We start from the raw sequence: 21,167 nt of genomic DNA on the forward strand, positions 1-21,167 counted from the left end.
TTATATATATTAACATTTTTATTTAAATAAGCTTAAGTAAATTACTAGTATTTTTCAAAAACTATTTATAATAGTATAATTTATTTGTCGTTGGTAATAATAATAATAATAAAACATAAGATATATGTATTAACAACAATAATAATAATAATACATTGTATATATGTATATAAACAATAATAAATATAATATAATTACCTATTAAATTATTGATTGAAATAAATGTATTACAATATGATGCTATTAAGTTGTCATACACCAACTCTCCAAAATCTATTCTATCTCACAAAATAACTCATAATTTTAAGATGAATGCTCCATTTTAATTACTACTACAACGAGATCATACCAGCATGAATATTTATGAATTTTTTAAAATTTATAAAAGAGAACATTATACTTACATTGTATTTCAAATAAGAAGATATTATACGATAATATATAATCATAAGAGGACACCACGCCCGCATGTGTTGTCTTCGTCTTAAAAACTTACAACACAGCAAAAACTGTTTTTGCGCAAAATAGAACCACTCAAGCTGCAGTCCTAGCTAAGCAACCAAATTGTGTAATTAATACTAAAAAGAGGAGAAAATTTACTGTGCAACATGGTTTTTATTTTTTTCGATATCACAAATGCCAAAAAAGTTATTCAAGTTTGAAATAATCAATTTTTAAACAATAAGAATTTTTCCTGTACTTGTGATATTGAAAAAATAAAAATTATGTTGTACAGTAAATTTTCCCTTGGTTATAATGTAAAAATTTGATTGCTTAGCTTGGACTACAGCTTGAGTGGTTCTATTTAAATTTTTGTTATGTTGTATGTTTGCAAGACAGAGATAACACATGCGGTAATGTTGTTCTCTTAACAAATAACAATTAACTTTTAAAATAATTAAAATTTTTTTTAGTATAGACAAATGGTTATATAATATTTTCTACATTGTATTTATTATATTTTTAAAAGTTGGGTAATAAGTATTACATTTAACGGTTGTGTACAACATAAATAAATTATCACACTATTTATACACTGTGGTAAAAACACCTGTTTTTAATAAATTATTCAAAAAGGTAATTGAAATATCTTTACTTGAGCACTGGTATTTTATAAATTAAAATAAAAGCTTTGCTAGAAATTTATCAGTTTAAGTAGAAAAAATGTATAGTTTTAATTTTTGCACACAATTATTATTATTTTAAAATAAAGAAATAAATATTTCATGTATACATTAAATTAATTTATATGGAGTAAATTATGATAGTTGATAACATACATCTTAATTGAGATTACAATAAGATATTGGACATAAGTAAAAACCGTCTATAATTAGTTAGTCATGAATAAATAAAATATGTAGCTTTAATTTGAGTACATGGATATATTATCGGAGAGCTAGTATATTTATTAAATTCAAAGTATTTGTAAGGATTAATTACTTTATGTTTGTCACTACTCATAAGACTTAAAAATATTGTAAGTTGTGGAAATTCATGATACCATTCACACAGCACATTTTATTTATATATCAAATAAACACAAATACTGCATTACTGCTGACATACAATCCAATAACAAATTATTATTAGATATATTAATTTTGTACCATCAAGACACATAAAAATTCAATTGACATGAGTTACATCATTAAAGTGAAAACATTATTTTATCTAAAATGTATTTAGTTAAATTATGGTGTACAATAATTACATAACCTAAATAATTTATTATTTTTATTAAATTTAAACAGATAAAACATGTTTTGATCACAGATACAAAAATAAAATAAAATAAAAACAAAATCAACAAATAATAATCAAAATAGAAGAAAAATTAACTAAAACAGCCAACTGAAAAAGTTGATATTTTAGGAAACATAAAGATAGTACATTAAATGTTCAAATAATTATCAGATCATAACATACCAAAAAAGTTACTAAAAAAATAACAAAATCTAAACTTAATATATACTATGTGATGATATTAACAAATAGTTATATAGTTAAATACGAACATAACGATTATATTAGGCAATTAAAACATCCATAGGACCATGCTAAAAATAACAAATTTCTCTTAATAAATCCAATAGATTTTTATGTGTTATGAAAAATTAAATTAATATTTAAAATTAATTATTAAGGGTATTTGAATATTTCTAAATATTGATGATTTATAATTTTGCCCCCAAGTATTTACAGGTTAAAAATTGAATTTATGAACTCATAACAACTTGGTAAATGTAACAAAGAATGTAATTCAAAATTAAAAAACTAATAAATATGAAAAAGTTTAATTTAAAAACCTTAGGTAATTACAAAAACTAAAAGACAGTAAGAGGATATTCATTAATTTTGTACACACCAAATATCCCATTCAATGAATCATTTTTCTAAAGTATGGTCTTAAACTCTTAATTACATAGATATAACGATTAAAATTGCATATTAAACAAAATACAGGGTTATTTAATTATCTATTACTAAGAGAAGAAAATTTACTATTAGCTGACATCAAACTTGACATTGAACCCCTGTGAAATATTAACAAAAAAATTAATGTTATTAACTAATAACTAATAAGTAATATCAAGTAATTAGTTAAATTCAATCAAACCAGGTTAAGATATTCATAAAAATATCATATAATTTGGTTATTAATGTATACATAATATAATTAACATAAAATACATTGTTTTAGTTATAATATTTCCCACTCCATATTTAATTTATAATTACCGATAATCAGCAGATTTCAGCATTTCATAATAATACATAATTTTAGCTTTAGTGTGATGTCCTGAGCTAATATTCAAGCTATCTGACGACCAGTACCATTGTAATACATATGTTCCACGTTTAGTGGTAAGATGAGATCCTTGAACGCTCTCACCATCATGACATAATATGGTCTGTTCCACTTTTTCATAATGTTCTCCTTCTTTCCATCCCTTTTCTATAACATTTAGATTACCTAAAACATCATTAATAATCAACTTTTTTAAATTTATTTAAAATAATAACTGGTCATTAAACAATGAAACAAATAAAATACATATGAATTATTATATCATAACATATAGTTATAAATACCTCTAGCGCAACTGAGAAGAGTTGATGGCTGAATTTCAATTAGTAATCTTAATACATTAAAATTAATATCTTGTCTCATAACATCAAAATCCCATGTTATTACTGAACTAGATTCCTCAACATCAATAAAAACTTCGTGAGCCTTAAACAATAATACATATATAGAATATACGAGTATTGTATAGTAGAAAAAAATAATATGTATATCTATACAGGATGATTCACAAGCATGATGCCACATCACCTTTATTCTTTAGTAATGTGATAATTCAAATTATGATTTTTGAATTTACAAGTGAATCTAAGGACTATATTTTCAAATACTTACATTTGCTTCTACTATTTAAGCAGTATTTAGTGGTAATACAAACTTTGGTATTTGTTATGGATAATTTACCTAAGTAAAAAAATGTTCCTTGACACTTACATTATTATTATTTTATTGATATTTCATGATGATCTTTTAGCTAACTTATAGATTGATAACGGAAAATATTCAAGTACTTCTTCATCTAAATATTTATATTGATGTTTTTATTTGTTTAATCAGAGATATTATATTGAATCTGATTTACAAGTGTATATATGTATGCAGCCAGTAGCCAAAATTGTTAGGATAATCAATATTAAGACATTACACTTATTTCTACATTATTCAAAATGTCTAAACATATACTACGGTTTTAGGGTAAAAATAAACATAAACACTAATTTATGGACCCTGATGTTTCAGAGAACACTGCCTACACATTTGTTGTTCCTGTCTTATACATGTATGGCATGGCAAATTTTAGTTCACTAGTTTCAATAGCAGTTTTGATATTAGAGTGATTTGACCTATTACTAAACTTTTAGGTAAGATTTAAAATAATTATACTTAATAAAGTGTATTAAAAACAATAATACTATAATATATTATACCTAATACAAGAATTATAATTATACAAATTAAAAATATAAAAAAACATTGTTGAGATCATGATGATCTCAACATACCATCAATATCCACACTTGCCTCTTATCATTATAACAAATTTCATAAAAATACCTTTAACCATCCAAACCCACTCATATCTAAACTTTCTTCTTGTACAATTCCTGATAACCCCTCTCGTCGCCTCAAACGCAAATGGCCGCGTGATTTATTAAAAAATGCCTAGTGATACTTAATATGTTACCTCCCCCCTAAGTTTAAATTGGAAGTAGTGTCACTGGACACTCCCTTTCCTCAAGATTTTCATGTCTTGTAATATTGTTCATCATATTTACTTATTATATAAATTGTATATAGATTGTAAATTTTCTTAAAAAAAAAAAACATTGTTATTTTTTTTATTAAGCCAGCATAAAAAATTAAATTAAATCATGATGAACAAGGTTAGAGCAAGGGAGATCACTTATACTTTAATTTAGTGTACATATATATAATACAGGTCATCGGTAATATGAAGTTTGTAAGGCTAAGCACGTAAAAATAAAAGACTTAAATTGAATATAAGGTAGGATCACAAGTTTAAATAAATGACCCAGGTTTCGTATAAAAAACTAATTTCAAATACTTATGAAATATTATATTCTGATAATTTTTATAAATTATATAATTTTAATTAATTACTATAATTTTCAAATCATCATAGCACAATATCTTTAAATCTATTACCGTCTACCGAGGACTATTATCTTTAGTAGATATAGTTATATAATTCATAAACTAATATAACTATTTGTATGTAACAGAACACTACTTAAATTACATTAATAATCTAAGTATTTGAAAATATGGTTAATATACATAAAAATTCCAAAAATTAGAATTTGTATAAGGTTATTATTAAAAGAAAAATGGGGGTGACCATGCTAGGTGAATCTACTTTAGATATATATAAGTAAATACAAGTGTAAATTACCTGTCCTTTAGTCAGTGTAACAGACTGATATATACTATCTTCAGTAATCGTACATGCTTCTTTTTCTAACTCTCCTTCTTTTAGATACAAATTTTTGGGCACAAAACCACCTTCAGGAATTTTAACCTAATTTTTGATAGTACAAGGTTTATTTATATCATAAACGTAAACTCCATTACTTCAAAGTTAAAAACAACATACTTTACAGGGGCCACCTAGAAAATCAGGCACATTATCTTCGGTAAGAAATTCATTGAGACCACCAGATGATTGATAATCATTACCACCATAAAATAGGAACTTTTGACGCGTTGTCTCATCTAAAAAATTTTAATTAGTATTAACTTATAATAGTAAGGATTATGTAATAAGAGTTAATAAATAATTTTCTTACTGATAAATGTGCTCACTAAAGTCCACAAAACTGGAAATACTCTTGGTGCACGAATTATAAGGACTTGCCCAAGTGTCTCTGGATAATTAGACTCTACAATTTCAATAATTCTTAGCAATGCTCCAACACCAGGTCTCCACAAATGTCTCATATTTAACCCTTCTAAATCAACTAATAAACCCCAAGTTGTTATTGGTTTGCCAGATGTATGAGTTGCTTCTTTTGTTAATTTTAAACCTTCTTCACATACATGCATAGCCTAAACACAAAATAATAATATAAGGTTAACACAAATGATGTCAAGAAATAAAAAAAGTATTTTTAATTGTTGAATTCATAATCTTAAATTAAATAGTAGAATTATTAGTTCACTATGATTAATAACATAAAAGTATGAACTTAATTGTATTAAATACAATATCTGACGAACAATAAATAAAGATATTTTATTAGTTATTCAAAATAAAATTATAGTTTACTTGTTTAAGAAGACAATCTTCACCAACTGATTTAAGAAGACCTTTCACATCCATTTGACCTAAACGTAATATATATAATGGACGTCCTTCTATAATATATATATATAAAAGAAAAAATTAAAATTAAACTCTTTTTTTATTTAAAATAAAGTTTTGCATAAAACCCGTCAAAAAAACTTACGAGTAATCTTACCTTAATTCTTTATGTCTTAGTTAATAAAATTATTTAAAACTGTATGCATTTTTAACTGTAAAATAACTAGTAAATTTCTTGTTTTGGCATGTTTCGTCAAATTTGAATATCAAACTCTTACAAAAAAATACTTTGGCTATGTTTTTTATAATTTTAAATTACTGTGAGAACAACGTATGGGAAGCCATGTATTAAATTTTAAACTTTTTTGACTTACAAAAAGAAAATTATTCAGGAAAAATATTTATTTATTTTTGATTTATAAGAAAAGATTTATTTTTATTTTTTCAAAATTCAGTGTTACATAAATATTCCAGTTTATTCATATTTTTGTTTTTAGTTTTCCCCAATTATTACAAAAGTAGTGCGAATTTCATACTTTTATTCTTAAATTATCAAGTACGAACTAGTTCCTTTTTCTATGAATCATTCTTAACACTGACATTTGTAACATACTTATTACTTCAAAACGTGATAACCCACAAAAAACAAGTTATTGTGAAACCAATGCATTTATCTCTCCACTCAGAATCTATAATTGTCAATGATTGTAAAAATAATCAAATTCATTAGAATATAAATCATTTGGCCAATGAAATAGTTCAAAATTTTAATAAAAACTATATTTGATTAAATAGGTTTATAGTATTAATTTATATATCCTAGGTCAAATAATTACTAAAAATCGTATGTAAATTATTTTTTAAATAATATCATCAATTATGTTAAATCTATTGGTTTTTTAGTTTAAGTTTATAAAATGTTTTAATAAGCTGGCAGCCAGGTTCAATTCCCATATAATTTATAGGGTTATTCAACTCATACAGTAATTCTTTAACCATACAAACAACTCTAAAAAACACTTTTTAAAACTAAGATCATTGATTGCTTTACTTAGAATCTAAAACAGCATAATTATGCATTAAGAGCTAAAAATAATTACTTGAGCTTAAAATATTTAATTAATTTACATTTTACCTTTGTCATGGCGATGCCAACCACAAGGAAAATATTTTTTGATAGCATCAGGAAACTCATGCTCTGATAATATATTGTCAATATTATGTTTTTTTCGCCATATAAGTGATTGGGATAAATTTTCTCTAGCTTTTTCAATATTGAAATCGGTAGCTCGTAAAAACCGCAATAATGTAGTATCACTTGGTAACTGAAACAATATTATTTTTAAAATAGAAGTTTTTTTTCCTTATATTTTTAAACAAATACCCACACACATTTCTAAGATTAATAGAACTGTTATAAATTATAATAAATAAAGTTTGTTAACGCTAAACGTATTGACTGCATATGTATTTTTATGGTTCTCACTTCATTGAGTTTGTATAAAAAAACTTCTATAAAATAGAAACTACTCTCAAATTATGGTCATACTTCTGGACAGTATACAAATATAAATTTTAAAATATCGATTTAACCACAATAATTAATGATTAAATAATTGTTGTTGCATGTAAAAAATAATAAACAATTTACTTAAAATGTTAACTGTATATTTAAAGATAGTCAACATTTTAAACTACGAAGTAGTCTTTTTCATTATAATTATTTATAAAACAGTTAAAATGTATAAACATTTATTAATTTTAAAAACAATCAAAAGTAAATTAATGGACAATTAAAATTTCAAAATGTATTCCAATAAAAAGCAAAACCCTTGCTTTGAGCAAATGCTAAAACTCCATTTTAATAGAAAGAAACATGTATTTTTTAATAAGGATGTACTTAATATACAAACTAATATAAAAAAATTACCTTAGACTTTTGTAGTTGAGACAATTGTTTCTTGAATTGCACTAATTTTGATTCTTGTAATGGTGTCAATTCACCAATGTATCTTTTAATATACTCATCTTCTAACCATATTTTAGACTGGGAATCTAAAAATACATAGAACATAGTATACAAACCTTAAAGAAAACTTCTTTTATAATACAATTTTTAAAGTATCTAAACATTAAGTGATATATATAATAGAATAATGCAAATAATCATTATTTTAACAAACAAAAGAAATACTAATCAAACACTTTTTACTTAAATAAGTATATATTATATATATATATGTATATTTTATTTTTTGGGTCAAGTTATTTTTCTTCAAACAATGTATGCTCAAGCAAAAAACTATTGAGACAATAATTATTATAGCCTATAACAAAATCATGGTGTTCAGAATATTACTATGGGAAATATTAATTACAAATTCACTGAAAAGTATACAACATTAATATTCAAAAACTATGTCAATATAATATAAGAGAATAATTGTATTATAAGCAGCATGTTGACTCGGCAACATTTTCCAGTGTAATTGGTTAATTTATAACAATTTGAAATTAATATTTAAGATGTGATTTTAATGAAAATATTTTAAAAACTGTAAGCTAATAAAACATTTTTAGAGAAAGGTAATTAATTTCTAGTAAAGATTTTAAATTGTATTGTAATACAGTATATTAAAAAATAGGGATGAATTGGTTTCTCCCTCAAGTTGGCCCTGAGTTATGGTGTACATAACTGGAAGGAGTACACCATTCAGGAAAATGCATTGAGAATTATATGAAAAAATAACAGAGTAGGGTTTAAATTCTGAACACTCAAGCACAAACATTGTGCCACCACGTTCTTATCGATTGATACTGAAAACAGAATATGGTTTACGAGAAAATATGACTGTCAGAATGAGAAACATGAATTTATATACTTTACCTGCAGTAGTTGGACTATCTTTACTCAAACCAATTGGACTTTCTTCTTGGTTATTCAAGTCACTATAAAAACAAATTTGAATTACAATATTATAAATACTATCTTATATAATAGTATCCACAGGCAGTGACTGATTTTCATCAGATTTAGACCACACCCCACGATAACTTGGTTTTAATTTTGACTATCGCCCACTACTTAAAAACCATTTTACAGTGTTAATCTTAAAAGTTGTTAAAATTGAGAGTGCGGAACTTGGCAAGTTTAAACCACATCCATTTCTGTCCCTGATCGCAGAAAACAGTGTCCAAGGGTTATTCTTATGTGAGACAAAGTTGAATGTAAACTTGAATTTATAACAAAAAATAAATATTTCATTCATATTTTACAAAATAAAATAATAGAAGAAATTTCAATAAAACCAAAGCGTTAAAAAATATATATATTATTTTTTATTTAAGCATGCAATTAAAGTCAGGTAATTTTTTTAAAGTAATTTCAGTTAAAAATATTGGTTTACTTATCTTTATTTTTATTGTAATGGAAAAATAAAACTATGAAGTGAGTAAATAAATGAAATATGACTAACCAAGATTGATCACCTCCAGTAGGTATCCAACGCGGAATATCAGTTATTCCATCTTTTTTTAATTCATCAACATAAAATTCTATTATTTCTTTACCCTTGGAAATATTCTGTATGTATTGTTTCATTCCAAGTTTTTCCATGGTTGACTCAAAACCCAAAAAATATTTTATATCTAATAGTGCACTCTGTTCATAACATGTCCATTCTGAGTTTTCTGGATGAACCTGATAAACATGCAAATAAAATGAAGTATGCATGTGTTATTTATAACTATTTTAATCACTAAATGTAAATATGACATTTTAATTTTAAATAATGCATCTTAAAATATTTACATAATTGTACAGGGTTCAAAACAAGTTAATATCTTGTTTTTTTATTGTTCAACACTGTTATTTCTACCAAAACTAAAAACTCTCAAACCCAAATCAAGGTCGAAGAATTCAAAAACATATTCACAGAAGCTAAACTTAGGATTTTTAACAACCAATCAGAAAATCCAAACCAAAACTAAATTTTTCATAAACTGTTCATAAAACTGGAAAATTAAAAAGGTTTTGATCCCTGTACTTTTGACATTTCAGTTACTTAAATTTTAAATACTAACATTAAAAAAATAAAGCCACAGGATAAAAGCATAAAAAATTATTTAAATACAAAGAACTGTTAAACTCACATACTATTTATCATTTATCAAGATTTGTGACAATCAGTGTGCATATTAAATTATTTTATACTTCAAACCTATCTAATGGGCTATTTATAATAGTTTATTCAATAGCTTTTTTTAATGTGTCATTTTATTTAAAATAAAATAATAAATATTATTTTATACAACGTAATAATATTTTAACAAATACAATATTATACATCATTAAAAGTTAATTTAGAAAACAATTTATTACAATTTTATTAATATAAAATTATACGGAAAACAATTAAATGGTTGGTTTTCATTAACAGCATTAATAACCTTCATAACTAACCTTCAACAAAAAAACAAAATACTGTGTCAAAAACTAGATAAGTAAATATCTATATTTTAGTTTCACAATTATTTTTGAAAAGTTGTAGGAATTAAAAACTTTTGACCCTTAAGTAATAACCAAATCAAATTTTCTACCAGAATCTACCCTTAACATTGAATCATTTTTTTAGGTATACAAAAGATAATTGTTAAACTATTATATTCATTGGTCCGCTCAGAATCTAAAATGGTCCAACAATAATTCAGATTAAAAGAATACATATTACATAACATATTAAATTTTTATTGATATAACCTACACTGCATCCTCAATGTTAAATCTATTAGTATTAAATAATTGATTTAATTTGTTACATTAAATTGATATATTTATGCAGTAAATAATATGCCAATAATAACATTGAATATTGATATATTTGACTTACATAGTAACGACATTTTTCTAATACATTTACACGAGTTGAAAATGTCTCATTTGTTGCTTCAATATTTAAACAACGTTCCCTCAAATCTAGCACATTTTTCTGAATAAAATATACATAATCTACGCCGATAATCTAAAAAAGAAATGTTATTACACGTACATGAATATTAATTAGCACATTTTAAGTATAGCAAACCTTTTTTAATAGATATGGAGCTTCTACAACGAGTTTACATCTTCTTTCAGTGGTTCTAACTGAACCATCATTTGTTGTGACGTCGGCTGTTACTTCACTTCCAACGAAGACCGGTATTAACGGAGATGTCGGAAATCGTCTTTCGTATGCCTATATCGAAAAAATGTTTTTATTTTTATATTAAAGCCACTAATATATGACTGAGTATATGACTATGATAACTTAACAATTACAGTAAAATAAAATACAATACATCAAAAATTATTAAAACATAATGATTTTCAATAACAAATTTACAATTTTTAAGTATTTTTTCTAAAAATTATAATTCTTGTGCAGGTTTGTGTACTGCAATGCACTGTTGTACTTACAGCCATTACGATTTCAAATGGATACTTGTAAACTCGCACCGGCGATTGGTATTCTTGGACCATCTTAGCGAGTAATAAAAATTAAAAAACAAAAAAAGAGTAAATCAAACAATATAAACGAACTCTAAGCTAATTGATTATCCATTAAAATTTTGATCAGTAATTAAATTATTCAAACACTAAGGTTTATTATATCACTAATCATAATCAATACTATGACGTAACCGATATGTTTAATCTATTTTACGAAGGGAATCAGCTGATGATAATACTTATACCAAGGTATAAGGTATAAACCGAGGTGGATTTATTATTTAAAAAAGCCATTAGTGCCCTTTGTCAACTTACCAGTTAGGTACTTTACTCCCTGAATACTTGATTTTGGGTTCGAATGGTTCGATACTTAAATACCAAAATACTCCTCCCAGGTGACCCCACACCTGACTCTATAAATTACAAAGGGATCTTTCACCAACGTATAAAAAAATAGTTCTGGACCTCGTTTGGTTTTACGTTCGTCGTTTGATGTTTGTTTAATTCTGGTTAAAATCAGTACTTAAATATGGAAAAAAATAAAAGGAGGGATAGAAAAAAGTGAGCCGTCAAAGGACGTCTGACAGATGTGAAACGTCGAAATTATTTTGTATAGAAAATATGCATGAAAATTGAAAGGACCGTTTAATAGGTAAATGAAATAAATATCATGGCCCGGGTACCTAATTCGAAAAAAAATATTCAGTTTTTTTTTAAGAAATTTTTTTTTTTTTTTTAAATGGGCATTAGATGTTTTGAGCGTTCTTTCAGCGCATTCTCGAGTCACCTCTCGCCACGCCAACAGTCCGTCTCAGTGTCTCACCCACCACTTAAGATGTTTCACGTAAAAAAAATTGAGTACCCGAATATTTAAACTCCTTTTTGATAAGAATATTAATCAGAAGGGGTACACTAAAATATTTGTTTTTTAAAGGGTTGCTACATCCCCCTCCAAATCAAGGATTGGTTAAGACTTACAAGTGTGAGGACAACACGAAAGTCTCTACCCGATAAATTAGTTACGATACAAAATACTGGGATCTAGACTATAAATACAAGTTGCGATTTTAGGATGCGACCTAAACTAAGTTATGGTAGATTAATGCTATGGCGAATAAATACAATCTCTCCTAGGGTATGGAAACAACATGGTAGGCTAGCAGCAGGTGGATCAAATGTGCAGACCCACTCACCCACTAATGACCCAAGTGTTGTTATTGTAATTTGTAACAATAACCGTTCTATTGTTTCATATTCGTAGGTAGGCATTTGCCGAATGCCGATTAGACAATAATTTAATTTATTCTACGTATTTCTGAACAGTTTTTGTCGATAGTGTTGTTTCCAATATTGCCGAAATTATATACCTATGGCCTTCTACCTATATTTAATATTTACAGATTTAAGTAGTACAACTGGACGTTTTGGATGTCTAGTTTTTAATTCATTTATCAATAGGTACCACTCATATAAAGCCGGATTTAGGAATGTTGGGGCCCTGGGCCCACCCTTAAAAGTAGATATTTTTTTCGATTACATAAATTTAATAACCAAAATTCCAAATAACCAGAATTTGGTTAGGAATGAACAATGATTTGTCGTGATAAAAAAATAAAGATAGTAAATTACATATATTGGATTAAAATATATACTGTAAATTGTCAAAATAAATTTACAGAACTTAAATAATAATTATTATTATCACATAATAACTGAGAGATTTTGTCGTTGCAAAATTTTTCAACAATTTGTGAAAAATTCAATGATCTAAGTAACTGTCAATTTCGATGCTTAACGGTGCAAGGCGCCAAGGCCTGATAGTCGACTTTGTGTCATCGAATATCGTAGTAGGTTTTTATTGACTTCATTTTTGAAAATGATCGTCCCTCTATAAAGTTGGACACTATCAAAACTAAATATATAAGCAGCACTACTTCTACATTAGGAAATGTATACTGCAAATTTTTTTTTCGACAATTCTATATAAACATATTTCCCATTTCTCATTATCTTTACGTGTTTCTTTATATATTTTGATAAATTAACTGAACTGTATCAATTCATTACCAATCGTAGATTCGAAATTATTGGGGTAAATGCTAACAAGATAATTTGCAGCATATTGTAGATGATAAGTTTCTAAGATTTTAAACTGATTTAAAAAACCAAAACGTTGGCAAATTGTTTCGTAAGCAGCTATTATTACGGTTAATGATACTACCAATTGGTCAATTACTGAAATAAAACTTTCTGATCTACATTTTTCTTTAAAATTTAAATATACTGTAGGGCTGAAGAGTGAAGACTGAGTGTACACATTTGTCATCTGTCGTCTACGGTCTTCTGCATCAATGTCACAAATGATATATTTCTTTATGCTATTATTTTGCCTGCACTATGCGCCTGGCAACTGCACCTTTAGATTTACCCCAAGTATTTAAAACAATATAATAATAATATATTTTATATATGTTACGGGCAAAGTGGAAAATTCGGGCAATGTATACAATGCCCGGGCATTGTACACAGTGACCGGGCATTGTATACAATGTCCGAGGTATATTGGGCAATGTAAATTGTGAAGTATTTACTATTTATACAAATAATCTGCATAATATTATTTTACTTAATCAATGATATTATATACTAATTTAATTATACTCGTTTATATGGTTATTTATATAAGAGTATTACAATTTTTTTTAAATTAATTAAATTTTAAATGTGTTTAAAGGTAATGCAATAAAATATTATGTGCATAATGTTCAGTTATATGATATTATACATGAAGTTCATTTGTAAATTGGACATAGAGGTAGAAATAGAATGGAACAAGAGATTAATAAAAAGTACAAAAATATAACTAGAGATGTAATAATGTTATACTTAAATAATTGTGAATCGTATAAAAAGAAGGGAAGTACAACTAAAAAAGGGTTGGTTGTAAAACCAATCATATCTTCTGAAATGAATTCTCGCTATCAAATTGACTTGATCGACATGCAAACACAATCAGATGGCGAATATAAGTTCATATTAGTTTATCAGGATCATCTAACAAAATATATTATGCAGATTATTTATATAAATACTTCACAATTTACATTGCCCAATATACCTCGGACATTGTATACAATGCCCGGCCACTGTGTACAATGCCCGGGCATTGTATACATTGCCCGAATTTTCCACTTTGCCCGTAACATATACACGTAATTATTATCAGTATTTTCATTGATTTTTCGTAGTCTATACCCTTAATACACCACAACTAAACATTTTTCTTAAATATAAATGTCACTGAACTCCTCCTAAACGGCTAGACCGATTTGAATGAATTTTTTTTGTATGCGTTTGGGTGACGCCCTGGGTGGTTTAGATTAACAATAATTGGACCCGACATGTCCAACCCAGGGAGTTGCTTAAACAGGGATCTTAAGATTTACGAAGGAAATATTTGTTTACTATTGGTTATAGGAGAAATATAAATATATTTAGTAGAAAATGGTGCTTTTTTTGTTTATTGGGTTGCCTGGAGTGGGTATTGGGCAGATCAGGTATAAGCATTAAGCATGCATACAATTGAATTTTCGCACATTGCCTACCAAGGTGACTGAATTGAACCTATAGCCGCTCATCATCAGCGTGTCCGCGATCAAAATAAAAATAAAACATATTATTCATATAAAGTACTCATCAAACGGGGTCCTCAATCCACAGTAGGTAGGCATAATATAGGGTATTGTCCGAGTTGCGGTCGCAATAGACGAATTGCGGTCTTAATAATATTGAAGCTAAAATTAACGTCTTAATTGCGGTCAGTATCCGGTTATCGATTATCCGATGCTCTTATCCAATTTTCACGTCAATAATTTCACGATCCAACGGTGAAGCAGTATTTAGTACCTATATCAGTATCCTTTTTTAGCAACACAATTGAGCATGGAATATGTTGCCAAAATTTTGACCGTTTCATTTTTGTATTTAGCATAATAATATGGAACTTCGTCAATATTTAAAACATAATAATTATTAATCATATTTTTTTTACCGCAACTAGGATTTTTACTTATTTTGATATTTTACCTGTTTTGATCCCGACCGCAACTCGGATTTTTTTTTTTACCTGTTATAATCTCGACCGCAACTCGGTATCAACCTAATATAGGTATTGCTCGCATTATCACAATCGAGTCTCATGTAGTTGGTATTTTTAACGAGCAACAAAGTGCAGGGGATCAGCTAGTATAATAATATGTAATAATACACTTCGATGTAATTGCCAATTGGTTGTCATCGAGACTCATAATTAGAACCAGAAAGACCGTAAATCCAAAGAAATTCAGTATAATAATACATAATGTGTTTTTCGAAACATGCTACTTATTATCTGCCATCTAAGGTGTCTGGCCGTTTTTTGAAGCGGATTATAATGATTAAAAAATTTGTTAGTTAAAAACTATTATAAAAAAATAACATTTCCATTATTTGAATTTTTATTTTTATTCGCGGGGTTCTAATTACCTATTTGAATTTTTTTGTTAATAATGATTCGATATTTCGATAAGACTTTAATAATAGCATTGATGTTCCTCTCACGATTTTTTTTCTTCTAATATAATTGTATACTAAATAGTTAATACTTATGAGTTATAATAGCTATCTCCAAATGATCTCTGAATTATCGTTTACAATGAATTGAATAGTTATTCATTTAATGATATTAAAAATTAGAATAGACTGCAGTTTCTAGCTGCTACTATATTTGTATACAATAAAATTGTACATTTAATTTTTTTAATGCAATTTGCTGCTGTGTTCTGGTCTCCCTATAGCAATGGTATAATTATAATATTGATACAGTAATTATGTACTGTTTAATTTTATTATCTACATAATTTCATTTATAAAAAACTTTTTTTTTATTTCTTTCTTGATGTGAATTTTATTGTGTTAAAATTGGAATGATAAAATAACAGAAGACAAAATTTATTATTATTTATTTATTTAATTATGACAGTGGCTTGGCATGACGCGTTGGCTGCTACCAGTCGCAGAATGCGACTGGGAGTAAGTAACGGCCACAACTATAGCTACCGGATTGGTGACCACCCGGGTTCGTAGTAGTTAAAATCCTTGCCACACATACACGTGTTTGCTACCTACCGTAACAACCCTAACAATCATAAAAACAATCTACCGTACCAACCTTACCCCTACTACAGTTCATAACCCTACAACAGCTAATTGCCTTAGTCGCTGGGCTTAAGTTCAATGAAAAAAAAAAAAAATATGACAAATTATAAATGAATATACAGTAACGTCAATTTATGAAATGTTCAATTTGTATAGTTTATAGTGCTTAAATTGATTTAACCCACACATAAAATATTTTATTTTTCTTCAATTAATACCCACCCATCCATATTTAAGGTGTAGCCTGAGCAAAACTTTTCCCCTACGCTACACGCAACTGGACATAATAATTGTGGCTGTTGAATTTTGATTTCAACTGCCCTATATTTTTTTTAAAGTTTGGTGCCACTACTGAGCACCTTAATACATCTCATGCATACACGACGTATGCACTTTTCTATTTTTACTTTGAAATAAAACTCATTATAATTAGTGTTTGAAATTGTCACAAGCAACAATACTATATAGTTTTTTTTTTGTCTTATTTTAGATGTTTAATGTATCAATTGAATTGTCCACCCAATAGATACAAATAAGAAAACAATTTAATGTTTAATATTTGCAATCAATATTCTTCAAGTGTTGATTTAGAATACTTTCAATACTATTTTTACTATAGGAAATGCAGTTCAAGATAATGTAAGTGTATTGATAAATGAATTAGACTAAACATCCAAAAAGTTCTATTGTACCCCTTGAACCTATAAATTCAAGATAGGTATATCATATCACCAATATTTGGTTAAAAATCTAAGTCATTACATAAGCATTTATATTATACGAAATACTAATAGTACAAATGATAACTTGCCACTTTTTTATTAGTTATTACAAACACACATTTCATGTTTATTTAATACATGTTTATATCCTTTCATATTTTACATAATATTTTACTGTTTAACGATTACACATAACAATGTATTAAGATAATTTACTGAAGCAATATTTCATTAAAATATCACATCGATTTTATAATATTATTATTTATTTTCTAAAAGACATAAAAGAATTATCATTAGCAGCTGTTAAGAAGCGGGAATGTTCTTCATTCACTTCAGATACCATTGAACTTAAATTTTCTGCATTGTGCTCTATGTACTGTAATGCTGTCATATGACAATTTAATATTCGACAAATAGTATCCAACTGAAACAAAAGTTAAATCAATCATTGTACAAATATATTTTTCATGTGATTTTTTTATTTATATTAATTAATTTATTATAATACTTACATCATCATCAGAATCTTTTTTGGAGTTGGCTTTGTTTAAATTGTTTACTATTTCTTTTATATCTCCAGACATTTGTTTTACTTGGTTATCGATTTCTTGAGCAGCTTTATATCTAAATAAAATAGGTTTTGGTTAAAAATAACTAAAAATGATAGTAATACCAATCATTTTAAATGACATACATTGGTTCTCTTTCATTATTCAAGCTACTTAATACTTCAGCAGATTGTAATTCTTGTTCTAGTGGAACTAAACAATCTTCGAGTTCTTTTTGTTGGGATAACAAGAAGTCAAGTTCATTTTCAATATCCACCTGTTCTTTTTCTTTTTGCTCCAGAATATCATACAGTTTTACCAACTACAAATTAATTGTTATGATTAATTAATATTTTTAATTATTTATTATACAAATTACTTTAGTAGATTGATTTGTTAACATATTATCCCAAACAGTTATTTCATTTGCTTGATTAAGAAATTGTTTTTCTTGATTTTCTAAACTGACAGTCCAGTTATTAATTAAATCAATAAGCTGTTGGAAATTAGTCGGTTGAACTGCACTGGATTGACTATCTGATCTGTTATAGAAATGTATTTTGTTATTATTACTGTAAATTGTAATTGAAATATTGAATTTTATACATACTGAGATGTAACAGGAGGAGCTTGTGCAGTAATTGCTGCAGTTGTTTGTATTGTAGTAGCTTGGGCTGTGGTTGTTCCAGAAGAGCTCAATGAAAATCCAGTATTGCTTGTTGTACCTAATGAGAAACCAGTAGGAACTGCTGTAGATGTACCCAAAGAGAAACCTGTTGATGCTTTTGTTGTGGCTAATGAGAACCCAGTAGAAGCTTGAGTTGTGGTCAATGAAAAACCAGTAGATGCTTGTGTGGTACCCATTGAGAAACCAGTAGATGCTTGAGTGGTACCAGCTAATGAGAAACTGGTAGAAACTGCTGGAGTTGTACCCAAAGAGAAAGCAGTAGATGCTTGGGCTGTCCCCAATGAGAAAGCATTTGATACTTGAGCTGTAGCCAGTGGTAAGGCAGCAGATGCTTGAGTAGTGGTCAATGAAAAACCAGTAGATGCTTGTGTGGTACCCATTGAGAAACCAGCAGATGCTTGGGTGGTACTAGCTAATGAGAAACCAGTAGAAACAGTTGGAGTTGCACCCAAAGAGAAAGCAGTTGATGTTTGATTTGTGCCCAATGAGAAAGCATTAGATGCTTGAGTTGTAGCTAATGAGAATCCAGTAGTTGCTGAAGTTGTTCCCAAAGAGAAGCCACTAGATGGTGGGTTTGTAACACCCAACGAGAAACCAGTTGATGCTTGTGTGGTACTACCTAATGAAAAACCAGTTGTTGCTTGTGTGGTACCACCTAATGAGAAACCAGTAGAAGTTGGTTGGGCATTACTCCCTAAGGAAAAACCAGCTGGAGCTTGAGTTGATCCCCCTAAATAATAAAACAGTTAAGTTATGCTTAGTGAAAAACAATAAAAGCTTGAAAATTAAGCGTTGCTGATAAAGCAAAACCTATGATGCTATCTGCCGAGATACCAAAATAATTTTAATTATTTATTTAATACAGCTTGGCTAATAAATCAATTGCAATAACAAAACATAATATTGCACACTATACGTGTAATAAAGGAGTAACAGCTATTGCAATTTAAATACCAACTAATTTTACTAAACTAGCAATGCCTGTTTCTCAACTTTAAGTTATTGAACTCCTGTTTTAGACAAAATGTTAGCCAAATTAAAAGGTGTTATTCAAATTCTGATTTTAGGCATTCTTACTTAAGACCCAAATATTAAATTATAGAGACTTTTTTGTAGCATTTAAGCCTAAAGGAGTGTCCCGTGAAAATATAAATGTATACATTATATTACATGAGAACCAAACTTTTAACTGTCAATTATTAAGTAGATGACTTTTTCGAAAATTTTGATTTATCCAAGTCTAAAAAAAGATTTAAGGGGGTTCATTTCCGTGATTTTGTGTCGACGTCTAACACACTAGCATCATAGGACTTTAGACATGTCCTTTGCCAAACAGTTGATGAAATGAAGAGATAAGAATTCTAAAAACAGATTTAAATTTGTCATTCCGACTACTTGAAATCGACTTTCCCATATTTTTATATCATTCCCTATTTTTGGAGAAGTTGAAATCACAAATTTGGGAAACTCGATTTCAAGTAGTTATAACTTTATTATATGCTTGTCATAATGTACTCGTACTGAGTGGCAATTATCTGCCATCGCTAAAAAGTAAAAATTATCAGGGGACGATTGACTAGGATTTCCTTGAAATTATAAACAATTATCAGGAGGGGAGTTAACATTAACACAAATAACATTTAAAGATCTACCTACCTTGCAAAGTAGCAACCTACGAAGTTTGTTTTACAAACTTCCATGTGCCGCCACTGAGTCTAATTAATAATCAACTATCAACTTACACGAAGGGGCAGGTGCAGTCATCGTAAACATTGAAGGCTGATTTGTGGTTTTGGGTGTCCCGAAATTGAAACTCATGTTTGACACGGACACACTTTTTATTTTTATTATTAATTAATACAATGTATAATAATTATGTTCTATAAGTTCTATTGATTATTAAGTTTACTTTATGTTATCTTACGTTACTCCCTAAAATTCACAAATCACTGAACTAATAAGTATTAAGTAATAATCGCAGAAACAGCGGCAAGACACAGAATCTTAAAATCTTCTATTCTTCTATCAACAATTAACATTATTCAAACTTCAAAGCTGCAACTGCAACGATGAACGATATCTGGTGATGGGAACAATCGAGAGAAAATGCTTGAAATTCTCGATTGTTTGATGTAAGCGATTATTTCGATTGTTGGCAAAATTCTAAAATGTTTCTGTATCGAAATCAGTTGAAATAATCGAATAAAAAATACGTTGGTACTTGGTAAGTGGTAAACTAGTAGGTTTGTAACCTTGGTAATCATTTTTTTGACATTTTTTTTTTCAAAATGGATACCGAATGTCAAATAGCAATACTATTTTTATACATTACATCTTTATTCAGTTTATTTTATGTATTAGTGTATTACATTGAAGTTGATTGTATACGTCATAATACTTTCAGAAAAATGTTTTAATACTGATTTATTAATGATCTATTTAGTCTGCCCTCTACCAAGCAATGCTTCAATTGGATGAGGTCATAAAGGGACGGACTAGTGAACTACAAGTTTTTAAAAAATATTTTAGCGTACCCCTTCGGCCCCTCGGTACACAAGTTTTTATTTTTTATACTTGCACAATTGCATGCCTTATCTATTGGTTGTCCCA

General features: G+C 27.7%; 2 protein-coding genes across 2 annotated transcripts; both read right to left on the reverse strand.

Moving 5' to 3' along the window:
- Positions 1-1,799: 1,799 nt before the first annotated feature.
- On the reverse strand, positions 1,800-11,568 carry LOC111028001 (SEC14-like protein 1). The gene is made up of 14 exons (XM_022306523.1): positions 11,368-11,568; positions 10,997-11,146; positions 10,802-10,933; positions 9,389-9,612; positions 8,800-8,861; positions 7,843-7,967; positions 7,048-7,237; positions 5,877-5,965; positions 5,398-5,656; positions 5,205-5,323; positions 5,004-5,129; positions 3,097-3,238; positions 2,743-2,977; positions 1,800-2,537 (listed from the first exon to the last, which is right to left on the reverse strand). Exons 1-14 carry the CDS (start codon positions 11,428-11,430, stop codon positions 2,477-2,479), a joined length of 1,977 nt encoding a protein of 658 aa, XP_022162215.1. The 5' UTR covers positions 11,431-11,568; the 3' UTR covers positions 1,800-2,476.
- Positions 11,569-17,365: 5,797 nt separating this feature from the next.
- LOC111027997 (nuclear pore glycoprotein p62) lies at positions 17,366-20,676 on the reverse strand. The gene is made up of 6 exons (XM_022306520.1): positions 20,300-20,676; positions 18,480-19,287; positions 18,249-18,411; positions 18,016-18,191; positions 17,834-17,945; positions 17,366-17,745 (listed from the first exon to the last, which is right to left on the reverse strand). Exons 1-6 carry the CDS (start codon positions 20,373-20,375, stop codon positions 17,584-17,586), a joined length of 1,497 nt encoding a protein of 498 aa, XP_022162212.1. The 5' UTR covers positions 20,376-20,676; the 3' UTR covers positions 17,366-17,583.
- Positions 20,677-21,167: the final 491 nt, after the last annotated feature.

Source organism: Myzus persicae, unplaced genomic scaffold, assembly GCF_001856785.1.
Source record: "Myzus persicae strain clone G006 unplaced genomic scaffold, MPER_G0061.0, whole genome shotgun sequence".
Lineage (NCBI taxonomy): Eukaryota > Metazoa > Arthropoda > Insecta > Hemiptera > Aphididae > Myzus > Myzus persicae.